Here is a 21,798-nt window from a genome sequence, read left to right on the forward strand (position 1 = left end):
TATTTGATGATGATGCAATGGTCAGAGAAGGTGCCACTGATGACAGTTGAACGTCCCTTTGCCTCCCCAGCCCCCTTCATATATTCTCAGGCATAGGATGACAAAGGGAAGTCCACGGGTCACATGAACAGATATTGCTGACACATTATACTGTCTAAACTGCCTTCTCTACCTAATCAAATCACCCAGCTTTATCTATCAATTCCTATTCAGAGGTAATTTTTTCTCACAGGCCTACCAAAATTCAACTACATTAACCAACTCTGTAAAGAAGAAAGATTAAATACAAGGTCACAGGTTCCAATGCCTATTGTTTGTCTGTTTTTCAAACAGCATACAGTGGAGGTAGAGCAAACCTTCAGCACCAACTGGCATGTTTAAAATCAGAATAACTGAAGCATGATAATGAATAGTAAAATTTTGCATTTAGTCCTCTGTGGTCTGGGAGACAATTTCTCCAGAAATGCACTGCTCAAAAGAAGAGTATTTGTTTCACAAGGTGGATCTACACACCCTAAGGATTTGGTGTGGTCACCTTCCTCAGAAATATCAACATGCTTCAGTGCGTAGGAACGGACCTAGCAGTGCAAAGTGGTTCTTGAAGCTTCAAAAAGGCTATGGAGTATATAGGTTAAAGATTTATAAAAGGCTGAAAAGTTTATGAAAGATACAAAATAAAGCAAACTACTTCAAACTTTCTGATTTTTTCAAGGGGTCTATTTCCAATTAAACACACAGAACCTTTACATCCTCTGGCTCAACATTCTGGTTTCAAATATGTTTTTGGTTACATATCCATATTTTTACATTATTTCTGGCTCTCCTGGAAATGGAATTGTTAAAAATATAAGAAAAGAGTTTTTTTCCTTTGCCTTTTTATTCTTTTTCCAGATAACTTCTTCTGAAGAAGGTGGTAGCTAATTTTATGAAAAGAGTTTTCAATAGCAGAAAAAAGCCTTCCCTCCTCATCAGCACAGCCTGGACTCCTGCTGGCTAGGTGACATTACATATGCTTGTTATACTCATTCCTCATGTTAGTGAAGTCCTTTTGCCTCATTTTGTTCATCTCACCTGTCTCTTTCCTTCTCTGGAGGCTGTGTCTAATACTACGAAATGTCAGAAATCTAACAAGTATGGGATCGTCTTTTAAATAATTAGAGGAAACATTAGATCTTTCTACATTTTAATCTATGATTGTAACTGTTAAGCCCAATTTGAACATCACTGGTTCACTGAGTGGACTCCATCCATTTCCAAAGCAAATTTTAAGAATGCAAAACCTCTGTCAGAGAGTTACAGAGAATGAAAAATTCTGGCAGTATTCTGATGAAGATTTTAATATTTTGATGTATGAAGCCTTCAATATTAGTAGAATACCTGAATCTAAAAATAAAATGTCATTAACATGTGGTCAGTATGTTTTCAAGACCATTTGTCAGGTATGCAAATATCACACAAAGCTTATTTATTCTGCTTTTTGAACCACTACATTACCATTTCCTGACACATTCCTTCCTGACACATGTCAAACACAAATTTTATTACTGACACGTATATGGTATAAGACATGAAATGTACATGAAAGACAGAAAATGATCATATGTTTCACTAAATGGTTATGCATACACAAGAACATGCTATGAGTGCATGCTATGCCGTGCTGTGGTGGGCTATGCTATCCTATGTGTCATGTCCAAATTCTGATTCTGCTGACAAAATTATATGTGTTCTTTTAAAGGAAAACATACAACATTCTTATTAATTCACAACACCTTTCATTCAAATTAAAAGAGTTCATACGTGCAACGTGCAATGATCATTATATATATAAATAATCCGTGTCCTTGTCTTGCTCCTCTGCTCCAGTAAGAGCACTCATACGAAGGAAAGTAAACGTTTGTGATGCAAGTTCTTGGCAGCCATGCTGTAAGCTCTTTAAGGACTTGAGAATACTTCGAGCAGCAATAAAAATCAGTTAATAGCAACAACTATGTTGTCATGCGAAAGGAAGGCCTTATTGCAAACAAAAGGAATGAAATTATACTCATATTATAAAAATGCATACATGAGTCTGAAGCCAAAAGGAAGAAGCTTTCAGCAGGATTTTTCAAGATTCTGCAAGTACTGGTAGAGGCCCTTTATATGTAATATGAGATAATTCTAGACCACACTTGTTAATGAGAAAGCATTGTTCTGTGTAATCACAAAATGAGTGAAACCCACGGCATGTCAACCTATTGAAGTGACTTTGCCTGAAAATGATTAACAGACCTCAGATCAAATGTATTAGCTGAGTTGCTACGTTGGCAATTTAATCTAACCATCTGTGGAGTAGCAGGAATGAATATTTTATGACTTGTAACTTCCAACGCACATTTTGTAGACAGATTTCTTTTATATTTCTGGTTCTATTATATTTCTGGTTCAAGGCACAGCTGATGTGTCTATTGCATTACTCAGCAACGTTCTGCAGAAATAGTAATGAAGTACATCTGAGCAAATGACCAGGCCATTCTACAGCACTTTGGAAAAATAGTTTGCTAGTGTCCAGGAATGCTATAATTGCAGAATTTACAATAGGTAATCTCTAGTAATTACATGCTTCATTTATTTACTTTCTCTGTTTATAGATTACATCATCTGTTTGGTGACACATTAAGTTCTTGTTCTGTATTGACCACTAGTACTTCCACAGGATGGGTAAAAAATAGACTAGCTGCACTTTCACATCTTGAGTGATCGTAAGATCATAAGACATGCATTGATTTTGAAACCAGTGACCATACTGGTGAAAATTGTTCTGCTTTTTTTAATTCCCTGCCTTCCCCCCCCCCCCCCCCCAACAGCTTCTTTGGAAACTTCTTTGCACCATTGTGACCCACTGGAAAGAAGATCTAAGTACACAATATTTTGAAAAAGCAGTTGTAAAGGGTACAAAAAATGTACAATGTTACAATATACTGAAGACTTCTCAGGCATCAGGGAAAGGAGAAAAAGAAAAGAAGAAATTGTATTCCTTCTGAATAAAATTCAGCATTGAAACATAATACTTCAGAATGACTCAAGCCAAGGAGTACTGTAGATGAGATGAGGCTAAGGGATGTACACAAACCTTTAGAAAAAGAATAATTAAATCCTAGGCCTACAATATCATGGCAGATTATGTCCTGAGGATGGACGCTTAAAGACTTCTAGTTATTGTTATAATTTGACTACATTGTTTAAAATGGATTTTAGGTCTCAACAGTAAGGACTTGTATGATATTTAGGAAAATCAAGCCTAAACTTGAGAATTCCCACAAAAATTGCAATTTGCTGCGTTCATTCTTCAAAAAGAATTCCAATATTCAGAATTACTCTGAATATAATGGCTATTCAGAGTAAAACAGAACTTTTGCTCCAATCAGACAATCATATCCTTAGGCCAAGGACTCAGGGTTACAGTGGGTGCCCACATGAATGTGAGGCACCAGCATAGTCTTGGTGCACACTATGCACGGCAGGTACTTGGGTACATTAGACCAGTGTGTCAAGGGTGGGCTCTTGCCCCATACTCACTCTGTTCATCACTAGCAGGGCTGTAGCTGAAGCACTGGATGTAGGTTTGTGCTGTCCATGAAGGATGAGGAGAAGATGGCAAGCATCCAGAGGAAAAAGACATAGGTCCCTAGAGGCCTAAAGCATATGCCTAAGGAGGAGAGTTGGAGACAGCAGTGCTTGTTTAACCTTTTGAAAAGGAGTCTAATGAGTTATCCTATACCTGCTGTACAACCTGCAGTGATGTTGAAAAGGTGTCAGAGACATATTTTCTTGATATGGTGAGGTTCTGTGAAGGGAAAATGCCCAAAAAATAGCAGTTTGCGAGCTTCAGACAACACACTTGTGATGGGGCTTTGGAAAGTTTGTAAACCTTTTGCTGGTGTCCTTATAGATTGGACAGGTTGAATATTAATATAGGAGGGTATTGGCTAAATGAAGATTGAATATTAATTATTGGAGGTTATTGGCTAAATGAAGTTATAGATAAACTTACTCAGCATTGCAAATACTTCTCTTTGAGAAGAGACTCACACTGGGGACCTTCAGAAGTCTGTTACAGTCTATGTGTAATCTGTCATTCTACAGACAGCTGTGAGCTGTCTTGTGTCCAAGGCAATGAGACAGAGTTTAGTCTCTTGAGCAGTTCCAGAAGCTGTGAATCAGAAATCAGTAAGCTGGCAGTGGTGGATTACATCAGCTTGACATGCCATAGATCCCTTCCTGCCACGCAACAGTGTAAGGAGAGCATCAGCGATGGATACACAGCTGCCCTCCAATTTCTACATCTCCATTTCGAGCTGGGGCATTTTATTGTGTTAAAAATCTCTGTACCCTTATCCTGAGAATCTTCTGCTCATTAATGCAATATTTTTGAATAGTACAGACTCCATATTTCAATGTAAAAACTTTTACATGAACTATTGAGTTAACCATGTAATGCTATAAAAATAAACTCTATGGCAGAGATAGTTACAAATATATCTTTCTTTCTTTCTTTCCAGTGTATATCTTCAAATGATCTCTGTACCTTGAAAATTCTGCAAAAACTCCAGGACCCAAATATTTGTTGAACTGGAGACCAGAAACATTTCTGATCAGATCGCTTTGAATATTGCCTTTTGATCTTCAAACATTTTCAGAAAAGTTCTTACTTTCAACATGTTATGCTACAAAATGATGCACTTTGAAATTCCAGGACTTTGAGACAACTTGAGGCTCACTTCAAGAAATGGGCTGTGTTAAAATAGCCTTCCTTTGTGAAAATAAGAAAAACCTGTGCTGAGCATTAAAGCATCAAATTAACCTCTAGGTAATTGCACAAGTGAGTGACTGCTGAACCTGCAGGCTCAGGGCCACAAATGTCACCCTCTGCTTTTCTGAAAAGCATTTTTTTAGTTCCTGAGTATTTGCTGAGGACAAAATAAGAGCAACACAAGTGGTGAAATCTAAAAAGATAGTGGAAAACAGAATACTCGATAAAATATTTTCCCTAGTGCTCGTAAGCGGCATAATTGGACATTCTTCTTATTCTTCTTCCTATTGTTATTCTTGTTCTTATTCTTATTATATAGTACACTGATTCAAGAAATTGGATACTGCTGGATGACTGATTTTAATGCCATATTAGGAATAAAAAAGGCTGAGATTACCAGAATTATCTGACATATTTAATGACCCAATTTAGTCTTAAATTTTATAAAAGAGACTGCCACTGTCCTAGTCTATTTGAAGGGAATGCCATTTTCTGGGTCTTTAATATGTGAGAACAACTTTAAAGCTTCCCTTTGTGAACTATATGTGACCCCAAATATCCAGGAGAGCTATCACGGCACTGCAGAAAAAAACAAAGTTAAAGCAAAGGAAAATAGATAAGAAGAAAGGACAAGCCTAGCATGTAAAACTCAGGCAGACTTAAAAATAAGAATAAAAATCTACTTTTAGCACTATTGTTGAGGGGCAGGCTGTGAAACAAAAAGTTATCAGTTGTTTACGAGTTCCTAAATGTGTTCTGTTTTCTAGAGCAGACTCTCTTTTTCAGTGATTAACTAAAAATTGCACATTTTCCTGACTCTCCCACAAAGAAAATTGTGGTGCTGTCAGTGTTTTCCCCCACTCCACATGCTTGCAAGTGGAATATGGTAAGTAAAGACATACATGCATGGCTGCACAGACTCCCATTTGGATAAAAATCCCTTGGCAGCAATGCCCTGTCATGCACAGGATGGAGGATCTACATTGCTCTGCTACAAATAAGGGTAAAGAAAAGCATCAGAAATTGGCCATCTGTTTGGCTGACCCAACAAGGCAGGTGGTCTTTCTCATCCATATGGCCAACTTCCTAATAACTAGAGTGTGGGCAGGACTCAGTCAACCTCTTCTAAAGTAAGGAAAAACAAAACATTGCAGAAACATTCTGGATGCCACTGAACCGAGATGTACAAATCTTATTGGCAGATTTCTTTTTCAACAATTTTTTCACATTTCTATTTTGAGGAAGTATTGTGAGATCCAAGTATCTTTGTGTTTATAAGAGAGAGAGGGAGCCAGTGATTAAATGGTGGACAGTCTCTGTCACAGAGGAAAGTGAAAAGTAGGACTCTTACTTTTGTTTGTGGGGTGTACTGAAGAAAGAAACCAGAGAAGTTCTTAATTTTTTAGATGTTTGAAGAAGCCACGCAAGCATTTGACTTGAATGACCGAAGTCTGTATTTTCATCCATCAGTCACTTTTTAAAAGATAAGCCTCTTGACCAAATCTGAATTTAGTTAAATCTCACTAAAGAGATTTCTTTTTTAAGATAAGATTTTGCCACCAAAATTTTATGCTGTAAACTGTAAAAGCTCACAATTTTCTTTTAAAGGCCTTCAAAGTAACTGCTGTTTATGCCACAATTTTATGTATTTTCATGATATGCCATTTTCAAATGTGTCTTTTTGCTGCTGGTCAAGTTAGGATTAGATTGCACTATCTTCATCAGCTAAGGAAGCTCCCAGGCATGCACCCACTACTTATGTTGCACACATTTTGTGCGTATCTACATAGTGTTCTCTGAGAAAAAACAATGTAACTTTGATAACCTAAAAACAATAAGCCTGTAGCGAGTGGAGTTCATGCAGTGGTGTTGAAGCCTGTAAGCAGCACAATATTTTAATTTAAGCACAGATTATATTCATCATACAGAAACTTTTATGAAGCATGAAGAACATTCTAGCTTGCATTCACCCAACTGGGCCTGCCCGTAATTCCTTGTCATCTGATGTCTGAGAGCTAAATGCTTTTCCTAGTCTCATTCCAGTTTCACATTCCTGTGCCACAAAAAAAAAAAAAAAAAAAAAAAAAAAAAAAAAAAAAAAAATAATACTAGTATTGAGATATCATATTTTATTTTATCCATGCAGAAATGCTTTCTTAGGTGACTATTCTTTTCTTTTAGGTAGGAAAGTGGTACATGAAAAGAAAAAATACAACTTTGAGAGAAAAACTGGGGCTTCAGTCTGGTCATGATGTGATATTATCAGGGTTGCAAAAGATGAAGTGGCAGGAAGACCTAAGTTCATAATTCAGCTTCTGGCTTTGGCTAATGACAGCTGCCTAGGAGAAACTAATAAACACAGTGCAAAGGTATAGCAGCACTTTTATGGAACACTCTCACTGCCTATAAATATCAGTGTCTCTTCAACCTGCAAAACATTTATAATAAAAAACTCTTCCTTCTATTTTGTTACCCTTTTCTTTAACTGTGCTAATTTCACCCTTTCCCTTACTAAACTAAGGAGAACTTAACTGTACACAGTTCTAAGGAAGACAGGCTACCACAGATCTGAGTGGAATGTGAAACTTACCACATACTGCTTGAAACTTAGCAGAAACAAATCCAGCTATTTCTGCTGTGCACACTAAAACCCACTGCACTCTAAAATAAAATTTTATTATCTTTGCTCATTATTTGCTTTCCTTAGATCATAGTCACCATAGACAGCAGAACCACTCCTCCACATGTGCAGAATTATTGCTTCTTTATACTGAGTGGTTTTTGCAATTATAAAGCAATACAAGCAGCATGCGACTCACTTGTATTTATCTTCTGAAGTGAAATGTGCTTTTCCAGGTGTCTGCGAAGCTTTACCTCTGCTCCATATTTACCAGTAGTACCATTGTCAGCCAAAATAAAATGAGAATGCATGCTGTTGAGCACTGTCAGCTTGCTCATGGGATTGGACATCGTCTGGTATGGTCGGACCACCTGCATTTTAGAGACAGAGGAAAAGAAGGCACACTTAACAGAAGAGAGCCTCTGAACTAGATCAATTACAAGATATGAGCTGACAAGATGAAACAAAAGAAAAATTCAAACTTAGAGTACTGCACTTGAGCATTACTGCCTTTTGTATGTAAAGTAGAAAACCTTAACACTGCCCTTTCAGATGCAGACATGGCTTAAAGGGTTTTCCATGGCACCATCAGTGCTCCAAAGGTCTGGGTGACTATGCACACACCCTGTCTAGTGCTGCCTACCTAGACAGTTGGTGTAAAATCTCACCTTGCTCTGACCAAATTCTTTGATTTGTCCTTCACAGACCCCACCCAGCATCATGCCTCCAGTGTTGGCTCATGCAGGACCACCAGCACCGGAGATACACAAATACAGGTGAGTTCCACTCTTGGAGAGGTGTACACATGATATTACACCACATTTTCAATTTTCTTGCTGTCACTTGCTTTGGTAGGTGTCTGTTGACATAAGTAAGACTGTACTAACACAGCAAAACAATTGGTGTTGTGTCAAGGTATCCTGACTGACACTTCAAACGTTTTCTAGCAATACTATGCCCTGCCTTTCTTATGTATGTCTTGTCTTTTTGGAGAGACAAAACTGAAAATCTGTAAAATGAAGTCTTAGCTGAAGAAGTGCTGCAATGACAGAAAACTCAGCTGGACCATCCTTCATTTGCAAACAATTTTCTTCAGAGTTCTGACATTATTCATTTTTCAGGTCTTGTGCTTTTAATGCACAAATATGTATGCTCAAAATTTGACACAGATGCTTGCAGAGAGAAATATTATAAGTTATTGATTTATTCCTAAGCTTTTTTCCCTCTGTAATATTAAAGAGATCTCTAATTGAGACACAATTCTTTTAAAACAATATGTGTTAGCAATTCTTTAGCCAGAGATCTCTCTCTAGATATTATTTTCATTTGTTAATGTCTGCCTAACTTTGATCAGCTCTTAGCCTGCAAGGAGAAATACACAAACGTCTTTTGCTGTAATAAACTGTCATGTAAAGGGTGCTCTGTAAGCTCTTCATCCTGCAAAAGGAGGGAATAGGTCTAAGAAGACCTAGAGGGCAGCTGGCCAACAGCAAGGGAGTGCACTACACTCTGTGAGAAGAGGTGATAGCCCTGGCTCAGATTTTTTTAATCTGAGCTGCTTCTTTTGGTGTCTCACTCATAACAATTTATTCTACAGCTGCATATGGCTTAACAAATATCAGTACACTGCTGGAATGTGTTTAATAGCTAGCTTCTACAGATACAGAAGCCATGTAGCCCATGGCACTGTCAGAAAGAGAAGGAAGGCTCTTTCTCACATCCCTAAAAATCAAATAAAATAAAATTAAAACAGTGCAAATTTTTAAAACTGATATCCACCCCATCTCTCAATAAATGGATATCAGCAAGGCCTTACAGTAGAGGAATCCTTTGAGTTGCCTGTTCATTGTATGAGTACAGGCCACTGTGCAGACAATTCTACTGACAGATTGTTCCTGAGAGCCACAGCTCAAAACCTTCTAACTGTGACATCTTGATCTGCAGCTCTAATGAGTTGCAGTACTGAAGCCTTCATATATTGACTCAGTAATGCTGCTGCAGAACAGATTAGAAAGCTATGCTTTTGTTCTGTGTTTAGCTACAAGGTGAGTTACATTATTAATAAATTTAATGGATGTGAAAATGAGACTACAAATATTTTCAACTGAACTGTTCACTGCATGTTGTGCATCTGAATTACTTTTTTTGACAATAAAATTTCTCAAACCACACTGCGAGATTCTTCCTGAGAAAAGGATAAACAAAATCTTCAGGAAGGTAAGAACATACTAAGCTTCGAGGATACTTCCTTGAGGTTACTTGCTCTTCCACAACACTCAGCAGATTTGTGATTTCTGACTGTTGCAGTTTCCATTGATCTGTTCTTTTTAACCCCTTGCATTTTACAGGCAAGCTAAATAGTTGGAAAAAACTATGACTTTAAGCTGTTTTCCCATCCTCTTTCTACACATATAGAATCCCATGACAGTTTGGGCTGGAAGTGACCTTAAAGATCACTCAATTTACCTTAAAGACCACTCACAACAGGCAGGGACACCTTCCACTAGACTAGATTGCTCCAAGTCCCATCCAACTTTGAAATGAGAATAGGGAGAATAGAGAGACTAGCGAATAATGCCCCTGGACACCTTCCTCTGCAGAGCTGAAAGGAATAGTTTGTGCTCAAGACAGTCCCTCCAGATACAGATTAATGAATGTGACAGCAGCCATGCTGTGAAGCAGTCCTCATGCTGCATGGGATGAGGGAATTCTGTCAATAGGTGAGTGGCTGGGCTAACCCCAGCGCTTGCCTTTGCACCTTGAGGTGGCAGTGAGTTTGAATAAGAAGCATTGTTGTTCTCCTTAGATTCCCTGTAGGCATATGACACTCAACATAGAGACTTGAAAAATCTCTCAGGGTAACTCACCATGACAACGAGCCTGCAAGTGCCATGTGAACCGGTGCATGAATCTGAGTAGTCTATGTGGAGGCAAAGAGTTTGTGACAAACAGTGAGCTCAAAGAAGTGATGGAAAAAGAAAGAGATGCATGCTTTGCTTTTCAAGGAGTAGCAGCTGTTGTTCAAATCAAACCATTTCTGCAGCCTTGTTGCTCTGGAGCATACCAGGGAACAGAGTAGCTCCTGATTTAATTCAGAGGTTCCTGGACCTTTTGGCTCATGGTCCAAATTCTCCACATATGCTACAAATATGCCAGTCCGTATCTTTACCCCTGGTCTCCTACTGAGGTAACTTAGAATTAAACCCAAATGAGGACTGAACAGACCCTGAAAGTAGATACATGCACGCTACAATGACTTACAAAGTGTACTGTCTTAGAAGGGAGAATGGTTCTGTGTATAGGAAGAAACTTGTTTATAATCACAATTTTCTACAAAACTGAGCATGCCACTTTACTTTCTCAGTTCTATCTGAAAATATGGGGAAATAAGGCAACCAACTCCCTTGTGTGCTTTGTTTCTAAATTAGAATCTGAGAGTGTTAGGCATTGCACTATTTTCTGCTATATTGCTTTTATGGTACTGAAGTAGAGACATGTGTCTTTAGGGATCTTTAATCATCACAATATAAAAAATAGCAAACAGCTATAATATTTCCTCTAACTTGGTCAGTTTTCTTTATGGCTCTGAGGAAGTCCCCCAGGATTCCTGAAGGTTGACTGACTTGGAAGGGCTGGTAAATATAATTAAAGCCCTCAGCTATGGCTTCTGGATCCATACGGCTGAGGCATTAGCAGAGGAACACCTCGGCTGGGCATGCCTCCCTTGCCATGAGGCACAGAGAGGCCACATGCATGGGGACATGTGCAATGGCCACAGCTCCCCTGCTGCACCCCCTGTCCCTCCAAAACCCATGACTACAACAGTCTTCTGCCTCTATCTGATGCTGGAAGTTTCAGCATGTATGTTTTTGCAACTCTTCAGTTCTGACCATAATTTAACCAGACATGGTGCATATAGGCATAAACCCACATTGATGCCAGAGTCCACCAAGCCTTTTACTACTGGTTGACTTTTTCTCCCCCCTTGTATGATCCTTTGTGGCCTTTGTTTCTTGCTTAATGATGATTCATTTTACATGCTTATGGTACTATTTACATTTCCCCTTCTCGGTTCATTACACAGCATTCACCTCTAATGAGCCAGTCAATATAGTACACTTTGATTTTTAAAAAGCTTCCAAAACAGCTTCCTCACCAAATGCTTCTAAAGAAACTGCATGCATTGAATAAGAGAGAAAGTCCTTTGAGGCATAAATAACAGAGGAAAGCTGGGGGGGAAGGGTGGGAAAACAGTGAGAAGGAAAAAGTGATTTTGTGAAGGCTCTTACTAAGAAGATTTAGTGACATAAGTGGCCTACCTCAAGCTGTGTTATATTCTGTTCAACATAGGTGTAAGGGATTTGTGATCAATTAGAGGGTGAAAAGCTTACAAATATTTCAGTGGACTAAAGTCTTCATAAAACAGCCTGGTGAGGTAATTAAATGGAAGATGAAATTTGATATAAATAAGCATAAAGCAGTATCCATTACACGTGCATCAGAGATCAATAAAACCAGATGTGATTCAGCATTACATCATGCCATTGATCAATAATTTTATAAAACTATTTGGGGCAAAGAAGTTGAGAGGATAAATTTTATGTTCTCTATCAAAGGTATATTTTGAAATATTTTTGTCCTTAGTGATGACCCTGTAATTGTAACCCTACTGAAATAATTGTGTCTGCCTCAATAGAAGACCCTACCCAAATCAGTTGTAACTTTATATTAAACTTTTAAAATTTTGTATCTGATGATCAGAGTAAGTATTAAGTCTTTTATGACTTAATAAGAAAGTATTTTTTTAAAAAAATTGTTTATTTTATTTTGGACAACTTCTTGGTTTCCTATTAAATTGGAAGGATATTTAGAGGAAAGCATTGCTTAAAGAAATCAGAAGTCAGGGGAGCTGCTCCGCATGGCTGGAACACCTGGGAAATAAAAGATTTTTTTAGCTTTTTCTGCAAAAGAAGGCTCCAGATCCCTTTAAACAGTCAGTGACTGCCTCAGAACTGACGTAGTGTTGCAACAGGAGGAAAAAAGTAATAAAGGAATAGGAATATTTGAAAATTCATGGCTAATTTTATGTTTTTCTTAACTTCTTTGTTCTGCTGTGTTTCCAGAGCCTCATGCCTAATCACTGAAGACGAAATATTTGAAAATTATGTGTACACTACACCTTTTTACGAAGATACAGTGCATCCTTGTGATTAGCTTTTTCTGCTAATTACCTTCTGCACTGCACCTCAGAAGAGTTCATTGATGACTCAGAATTACTGTGGCAAAGTCTGATCATGCTTGTTTTTGTGGTATTAGAGCACAAAACTCCATGGTAATACACTTTCCCCTAACAGTTGTACTTTCATAGTGGATTGCAAGAAACTCAAGTTGGATAATTTTCTTTATAATCATTGTAACTCCCCTGACTTAAGAGATACTTGAATCTTCTTCCCCTTCACAACTTGGACATGGATACAGAACACACAGAGAAGAATGTGTTAGGCTAATGAAGACTAGGAAGAAGTTCTTTATGCAGATTGAAAGCTGTATCTCTTCCACGCATAGTCAGTCACTCATTCTCAGACAGACTTCTTAGAAATGAACCAGAAGAGAGAAAAAAATGGGCTCAGAAAAGTTTCAGGTAACAAATAAGCAGTGCAGGCAAACTATTCATGTATTTAAAATTAAGGAGTTAATCTTACTGTATTAGGGTTTTAAAAGAGAAGATTAGTGTGAAAGAATTGGAGAAACACCAGCCCTGTCCTCCAGAAAGTGGCTGAAGGTGAATTATTTGAGGTCACTCTTATCGACAGTACCCAATAAGACCTTTCAAAATTACATCAATAAAAATTTATAGGAGGGAATATATTCTAAGGAGGATAGCCTGAAATTTTGAATGTAACCAAGGCATTATGGTATTTGAAAATAAACCAGATTTCAAGTTTTGCAATCAGTCTTTTCTTAGGCACATTTATGTGTTCATAGAGTTCTAAGGATGAAGCTTTGATATATTTTCAAGAATAGCTTTTAATGAATTGCCCTTATAATTTATTTTTAAATAAGACACAGTGCAGGACTTTTTATTTCTGCCATATCAAAACCTACCATCAACCCTAATGGAAAATATGTGTATATATTGGCTTTTTGCTGCAGACAACAATTCTAAGAGGAATCACTAAGTGAGGGATGGAGAGGACAGGAAAAATAACTGGAAGATTTATAGATACTGGAGGTCATCTATGTCTATATAGGTCTTACATCTTTGCCGATCAGATCCTCTTGATTTTCCACAATCCCCCAGGGAGCTATACCGATGGTGCAGATCTTCCCTCGAGATTTTGAGGCATGATCTTTCAGGGCATCGCCAACATGCCGAATGACCCCTGGCAAAGAAAGAGCATAAACCAAAAATTCATGATTATGTCTTTTTTGTTCATTATCATATGGATTTAGTATAGACTTGTTTTTTAGGGAATATCTGTGCCTATCCTTACAATTATATAAAACTATGAATACATTCCTATTTCATATTGTTAATTTCCGTGGATTCATTTTATTGAATCCAAAAATTACTAAATGAAGCAATAAGAAAAAAATACACAGCTTTAGAAATAATGGAAATGCTGACAGTTCACTGCAGCTTATTTATCTGCACTTGTGCTCACATGTGCATGCATGCATTTGTGTATTTCCAAGCGCAGAAAGAAGCACAGGAATTAATTCTGCTCCCCACCCCCCACCCCCCAACTCCCTTAGAAGTGCAGCTCATACACAAATGCTCCCAATCACGGATGGAAATGTGAAAACATCATTATGCTACTCTGTGATGAAGCTATTTTGCCACTCTTTCTGAACAAACTCAGTTGCCTGAGATAGCTTCCAGCAGAGTACTAGTATCCGCCCTGGGAATCAGCGGGAAAACAGAAATTAGTACAGAGAGAATGGCTGCTTCCCAGCATTCTTCCAAGGGCTGCTTGCTTACCTAGACCAGCTTTGGCAGTGTTTCAGTGGTATCTCTGTGCAAATGACAAGTGTAATTTCTCCTCTCTTTTAAAAAAATAATATTTTAAAATCTATCTATTAAGAACTATTTTTAGGATACGGCTGCACTGAAGCAGACCTGTGGGTTTGCTGCAGATGTTATTTGATTCTCAGTTGCTCAATTTCCATATTGTTTAAATTTCACAACTTCAAGATGATTGGATGCAAATTATTTGTTAGGATTTTGGTTTTAGTTTTCTGAACTGTAAATGACTGTAAATGTAAGAAAACTCCCCACAACCTAACAGATCCTCTATGTCCTTGAGTCTAGTATTCTTCCTGTGGTGGAAGGTTAAAAAACCCCAACCCTGTACCCGCCATCAGCTATGAATTAAGCTGTGATCCAACAGCCTAAAGGATTTAAAGCAGAAAATCTGTCCAGACTGCAAAAAATTCTCTTGTTTAGAATAATCAGCTTTCAGCATGGCATGAATATTCAAAACAACAGTCATGTTTATAAGCAGGTATGCTTCGTCTCTCTCATGTCACTGATTCTCAGTCCAACAGCAGAATTTCAGGACTTTTCAGTTATAATTTTCCTTAAGAGAAATTCATTTTTAAAATTAATCTTCAACAAAAAGACTTTATTGAGAAATTCTCAATTTTTATGATTTCACAAATAATTTTCAGCTGTGCAGTTTGGAAACCTAGTCCTTGAGCAATCAAGTCCTTGAGAGATTACTGATATTGCAAAATTTCTTTTTGAATTGTTTCTTTTTAAAACACCAGAGACCCACTTGAACTACATTGTTTTGTCTAGGAAAAAGAGTCCTTTTCAACAGCATTTATGATGACTTTCCTAGTCATTTGTATTGTTTTGGTATTTGCAAATAAGAGGATTTGAAAATGGTAGGAAGCAGTTGTGCATTTGCCAAGTGTTATCATCTGTCCTTTTTTTAAAAAAATATGTATTTTGATTTATACAGTTGCTCCGGTAATCAACTGCATTAAGTGTACAACATGTACATTCTTCTGATGTAATTTTAACATAAAAATGTTAAAATCTGTCTTTACCATCATCATGACAAGAGTATCTGACAACTAATATTATTATCACCATAGGGCACAGATCAACATTAATGTGATTTTATTCCTTATTTTGAAGAGATGTGGGGCATATTACATTTGTGTCTATTTTCTAACACTCCAAAAGCTATGTGTCTTTGTTTTCTTCAGGCATCAAGCCTGCCAGAGTTCAAAAAGTCTTTGGACAACACTCACAGACACGTGGTGTCTGTGATTCCTGGGGCTGTCCTGTGCAGGGCCAGGAGCTGGACTCTTTGATCCTTGCCGGTTGCTTACAACTAAACATATTATATGATTCTGTGCTACTTGCATTGCTGCTGTGATAAAGCTGAGTACTGTTTTAAATCTGATGTGCTCTGAAAACCAAGTCCAAGACTCCTATTAAGCATTTATATTCCATCATGTAGGAGTTGATCCAACATGCACTAAAATTAACACATGATAGAATGATTACATCGTTTTCTAGAGACAGTAAGATACACTCTTACTAAAATAAAAAATTATAGCTTTGTTACTGCAGCAAATGAGAATGACATAAGAATTTACAAGTTTATGTTCTAGCTCAGAACTTTTTGTAATTCTCTGTAGCAGAACTTTTTTGACCTTTCCCTGCATCTCTCTCCCTTTCTGTCTCCTTCAGGGAGGGTAACTGAGATGTCAATGCCAGAATTTTCTGTCTAGGGACGTACATTTCGCAGCTTATTCCCAAAGTGTACATGCTGTCTGCTGGCAGAGTTGGGCCAGCTGGTGTCTTGGGTCCCTAGGACACCTGTTTGGTGTATCCCAGATGCTCTTTGACTAGAAATAGCAGATATCGCTCTTGATGAAAATGTAATAGCAAAAAATTAGGTTGAGCTCTCTACGAGTAAGGAAGAAGTTTCCCACCATATCCAAAAACCAGAAATTTTTTCCTTTAATACTTTGGGTCACCTGATTAAATACAATGAATGTCTTTTCTGGATTAAAGTGTTTTCAGTCTTGTGTAATAAGGGTTGGACTTCTTTGACTAGTAGTCCTTCCCTGCAGCTTACAGCTGATCCTATAGAAGTCTTCCTTAGTGATATACTAATAGAATTGCTTTGCAGGAGGTTTTATTTCCAGCTCCAAAGTGTGCTTCTCATACTTTGGCAAACCTTTTATTCTGTTTCATACCAGCTGTCAGGTTGGTATGAAATTCTCATTTTCTGATTTTCACATAGCACAGAAATGATTAATAAAATAAAAGATAGAATGGCTTTATAATCTCATAATTTCTCATTCCCCCCCTCCCCCTGTTTTTTTTTGTGATGAAGTGTCCTAGAAGCCACTGTGCTTTTATTTCAAAGTTGCTGTTACCTGTGTTTACTCCTCCAGTGAATATCCAGGCTCCAGTTGTCATTGCAGCCTTAATAAGTCCTTTTCCAAAGACTTGTTTGAGTTTTGGCTGAAGTTCGAAATTCTGAAGGCCCCCGTGCACGGAGATGAGAAGTTTGGGGAGCTCAAGTTGCCACTCTTTGGTCATCAGATGCAGAAGAAGGTCAGGCTTTGTGTCAAAAGACACACGTACATACTGCAGAAACAAGGGCAACAGGAGAGAGTAGGGAAAAGAAGATTGGTTATACCCACTGGTTTCTAATGTATATTATCTGTGCCCAATAGATCACTTTTTTAATGACAAAACCAGTAACTATTTGCTAACCTGATGATTACTTTCCTAGTTGAGAAACTAGGAATAATGGAAGACTTGCACTTCACAGGCTGGGCAATTTTCTTTATTTAAGAAATTAAGAAATTAATTGTCTCAAAATCCTTAGCAATGCTTGAAAGATTAATATCTACAATTTGTAAATGCAAAAACTGGAACAAAAATGCAAGAGGTCTGCCAAAGGTGACCTAGATAGTCAAGGACACAACTGTGTATTTACTTGTACCTCATTTTCAAATTACCAAAGTCAAACCCTCAAAAGGTATGAAATAACAGATAAAAACCCAGTTCTTCAAGCACACATAGGTTTAAACTGAGCAAAATTACCAAACTGTTACTTTCCAGATGAAAGAATGCTAACTACATACAATTTCATGATTTTGCCATAGAAAATTCTAGATCCTAAAAGGGCTGTGAAATAAATTAATGCATTCCCAGTTGCTGGCCATTCTGTGCTATGCATGCAGCAATTTGTGCCAAGGGAGATCATACCTATCTGTCTGTGCTCAAAGATAGCAACTGCATTCAAAGTTCTTACAGCACTACCATGTCATACAAATACCTGTCTCTCTCTGTTACAAGCCTTTCTCCTACTCTTTCTGTATCACAAAACCTGTGACAGGGCATGTGATCATTTTCTGATTTCTAGCTACATAGCAAAAACAAGAAAAAATTCTTTCTATAGCTGGTAAGATCTGGAAGGACCCTCTTAAGGAAATAAAATAGATTGCAGAAAGCACTCACTCATCTGTCAAAATTCTGATTGAATCAATCTGTAGAGAAACTTCAGCAGTCTTTCCCTTGATGGGTTGTCAGCACAGGCATCAGGTGCATGTCTTAGCCTTCAGTCTGAAGAATAGCTAGTCCTAATTTGTTTCTTGTAAAGTGCCAGGTAGTATAATATCCCTACATATTATGTAATAATTTTGTCCTATTTTGACATGTCTAATCAGTATTTCTTGCCAAAAGTTTGTTATTTTTTAGCAATAAAAACAATAATAAAAACCATAATAAAGTGGATTCCTTTCTAGTTGAGTAAGAAATAAGGACTTGACATTTTCCAGAGGAAAGTGCTAATAAACAGGATTTTTTGCAAGAATGGGTTGTTGCACAGTAAACACCTACTGCTAAGACTTCTGGAAGCACAACCTCTTTGCACAATTAGTTTGGGGGGGCACAACCAAACCGAAAGCTGAGCAAGAATTTGGGAATGCACGTTCAGTCCAGTGCATCAGTAATGCTCTCTGCAGCAGCCAGGCAAATCCACAACAGCTACTGGACATAAAAAACACAGTTTTCGTATCTGTCAAGTTCATTAATGCAGATGAACTGCTTCCTCAGTAGCTACTCAGTCAATTTCCAGTGTGAGATAAAATCTCACACTGGAAATTGACTGGCACGGCACCTGATCCCACTGACTAGACTGAGACATTAAAAGTTTTTAAATTGGGTTTTGAGGGTTGTCAGTTTTAACATACCAGAGGGGGTATAAGGAGAATGATCCTTTTCCCCTTTTCCATGTCTTAAGGGAGATCTGAGGCTGCAAAGGGTACCTGGAGGCATTCACAGACAACATCCTTCATAGGACCCAAATAAAAACTCTGTTGGTCAAACGATGGAGTTTTTGGTTTGGAATCACTGGTACCTTACTCTGCTTTGTGGTGAAGACAGATTGCAAGTCTTCAGAAGATAATTAAGGTGAATTCAATTCACCTTAATTCAACTGGCAATTACCATACAAATACGTTGAAAACATGTAATGGCATCATCTGGGATGTTGCTAAGATGAAGGCACAAATGGCATCAGATGTGTATTATCTAATCTGGACAGTGACTACTTTTTTCTTCAGTTTTTTATTCTTTAGATTTTTTTAAAAATACCTAAGAATGTGTGATTTCACTGTCCCTACCTTCTTAAGTCTATGTATTACTCTCCTTATACTCTCCTTATACATATACTCCTCTGAATTCCAATAAATATAAATCTATAAAGTGATTAAGAAAGAAGTATTTTCTTGCATTTATTTGAAATGAAGACAACTTATATTGGGAGCAACTGCTTGTTTTTTATACTGCTTGAAAACCCCCTTTATACTCAGTATAACTTTACTTTACAAAGTGGAAATTTAAGGAAAAATAAATATTTAAGGTTCTTTCATGTAAATTAAAACTTAAATCAAGTGAGGTAAGATTTAGTAGTTTAGAAGCTTTTGGCAAGGATGCCAAACATGATTTTTCTTTTGTGCATAGCAGTCAATTTTTATGGCTATCTGAATAATTTTTACTCTTCAAGAAGCAATTTTTTGTTTGGCATACTTGAATTTACTCTTTTGCCTTTACTTAATATGTTATCTAGTAACTAAAAGAGAATTCTTCTATCTTATTTTTAAAAGTTTACATTAAGTTATAAAACACACCTTTAAGTCCACTTTAGCCTGTAACAAAACTCATGTCTTCCAATCTTGTAATAGAATATTTATCCCTATCAGTTTTTGCTTAGAATATTAATGAGTATTTATTTTGTTTCTGAATTCTCTTGCTATAGCTTCTGGAGGTAGATACAAAATTTGAATCTAAGCCAAACCGCTATGCTGTTGTGCTATGAATTTCCATGCCTGGGGTATCTGTCAGCTGTAAAAATTACCAGTTCTAATGGGAAATTATTTACCCTTTCTTTATGGGAGAAGTATATGGATAGGATGTAAGAATTCAGTTTTTATGTGTTGGCAAAGCAGGGGAATTAGGAAGCAAAAGTACAGTTCTGAATCACAAAACCTACAGATTGACCTGACTGGCATCAACACAAGACATGAAAGGACAAAACACCAAGCTCGAGCTGCAACGCCCATTTCATCCCAGACCAGCACAGTGGTGGTCAGCAAGAGTGCATTTGTTGTTTCACTTTTTTTGTCAAGTGTTCTCTAAAACATACCTATGCCCACCACGAGTCAAAGAGCCAGACACTTCCAAGTTTGACTCCAGTGCCCTAGGGCAAAAGTCAAAGTTCCTGAGAAATAGAATTACTACTATTACTACTCTGCTGCTTAAGCACAGCTGTCTCATTAAATTACTTGGTGAATGATTGCAGAGCATCAGGGATGAGAACGTCAGTGAATAAATTAGACTCAAAATTTTGTTGCATACCTGAAAGTAAATCTATTCAGACAATATTTTGTGATCTGCATTCTAATATTGCTCCTGTGTTTCTTTTTGGTAAGTTATGTAAGTTTCTATCACTACAGATATGTGTTCAGATTAAAGACTGGTTGCTCCAAAAGTGTGATCCTCAAAAAAAAAAAAAAAAAAAAAAAAAAAAAAAAAAAAAAAAAGAAGTTCTCCCTAAATGTAGTTCTCACTGAATTAAACAAAAACCCTGCTACTCTGCTACTTAGACTGAAACCAGATGGGTTCTGTAGAAGTTATTAAGTTATTTCTTCTTAGCACTTTAAGGCCTAATCCAAGTTCCACTAAACAATCAGTGAGAGGACCCTCGTCAATTTAAAGATTTAAATAGCCTTTGGATAAAGGTTTTTCTGTGTTATTTCCCCTTTTTCTCCATGTAAAACACCATCTTTTAAATTCTGCAAATATTTTTTTAAGAAGTAATTTCCTATAACAGAAACAATGTTTGCTGTCTTTTCATGGTTTATGCAAGTTATATGATTATTTATATTATTCTCTTTTTTTTCCTCTCAAAAGCCCTGATGAATTTTGGCACCCTTTTTATACAGTTTTTATAAAACTCGATGTATTTTAAACCAAGAAAAATACCTTTTCCTGTGACTGACTTCCAAATAATAAAGTTTTAAGGATCTGAATATTAGCAACTTTATCTAAGTAACTGTTAATGTTCATTGGAATTCTAGTGATGTTCTTTCATGTTTCCTTATACCATTAGAAAACTTAAGCAGATAACACTGAAGTAAACTTCCTTTCTTTTGCAGCTGCAAACTTATTTTAGGATTTTACTCTGCATATGAAATGCATCATTGAAATGCCTTCAGTGAGGAGGAATCTATTTAACTCACCAAAGGCTTTTCAAACAGCTATCTTCCATTTAACCCTGAAAAACCATGATGAAAGAAATTTTAGTTCTGCAAAGAGCAATCCTTTAAAGAAGTTTATAGACAATCCAGGCTCACCAGTTAATGAGAGAACATTAAGGGGGGGTGTGTGGATGTGTCTGAAGGTAGATAGTGTATTAAAAAAACGGGTTTAGTTTGCTCAAAATTGCAGTGCACAGAGCATCTCAGAAAGATTGTCTTAATGGGTACACTGATGAACAGAACACATTTTCAAATTTTTCTGAATGTTGCTCTTAATTGGAATGGAATCACTCACATGAGTTTGATAATTGCTTTTTAATTTAATACAATGCTTGTATAAAGTTGGATAAGTGTGTTACTTCTTAAACTGCAAAGAGCCAACTAGCATAAGCAGATTATATTTTATTAGTTTTCTTGTATTTTTCTCAATTTTATTTGCAAAACCTATTAATAAAATTTATGCACAACCACATGCCTCTCACATCTTTTCACAGTTGTTAAATTTGAAAATCTGCTACGAAACTAAAATAATTGCAGACAAGCAAAATCGTTAATTACATTTCTTACATATTAATGAGATGAGTCACTT

The 21,798-nt window shown here is 37.0% G+C and overlaps 1 protein-coding gene across 1 annotated transcript in view; it reads right to left on the minus strand.

Moving 5' to 3' along the window:
- TRPM3 (transient receptor potential cation channel subfamily M member 3) overlaps nucleotides 1-21,798 on the minus strand; it is a 260,190-nt gene that overhangs the window by 105,426 nt on the left and 132,966 nt on the right. Inside the window, exons 4-6 of the mRNA XM_041422181.1 lie at nucleotides 16,815-17,028; nucleotides 13,671-13,795; nucleotides 7,612-7,783 (exon numbers count right to left, since the gene is read on the minus strand). Of these exons, the coding sequence (XP_041278115.1) occupies nucleotides 7,612-7,783; nucleotides 13,671-13,795; nucleotides 16,815-17,028 (511 nt within the window). The remainder of the gene's footprint in view (nucleotides 1-7,611; nucleotides 7,784-13,670; nucleotides 13,796-16,814; nucleotides 17,029-21,798) is intronic.

The sequence above is a fragment of the Onychostruthus taczanowskii genome, unplaced genomic scaffold (assembly GCF_017590055.1).
Source record: "Onychostruthus taczanowskii isolate IOZ18803 unplaced genomic scaffold, ASM1759005v1 scaffold72, whole genome shotgun sequence".
In the NCBI taxonomy this organism is placed as follows: Eukaryota; Metazoa; Chordata; class Aves; order Passeriformes; family Passeridae; genus Onychostruthus; species Onychostruthus taczanowskii.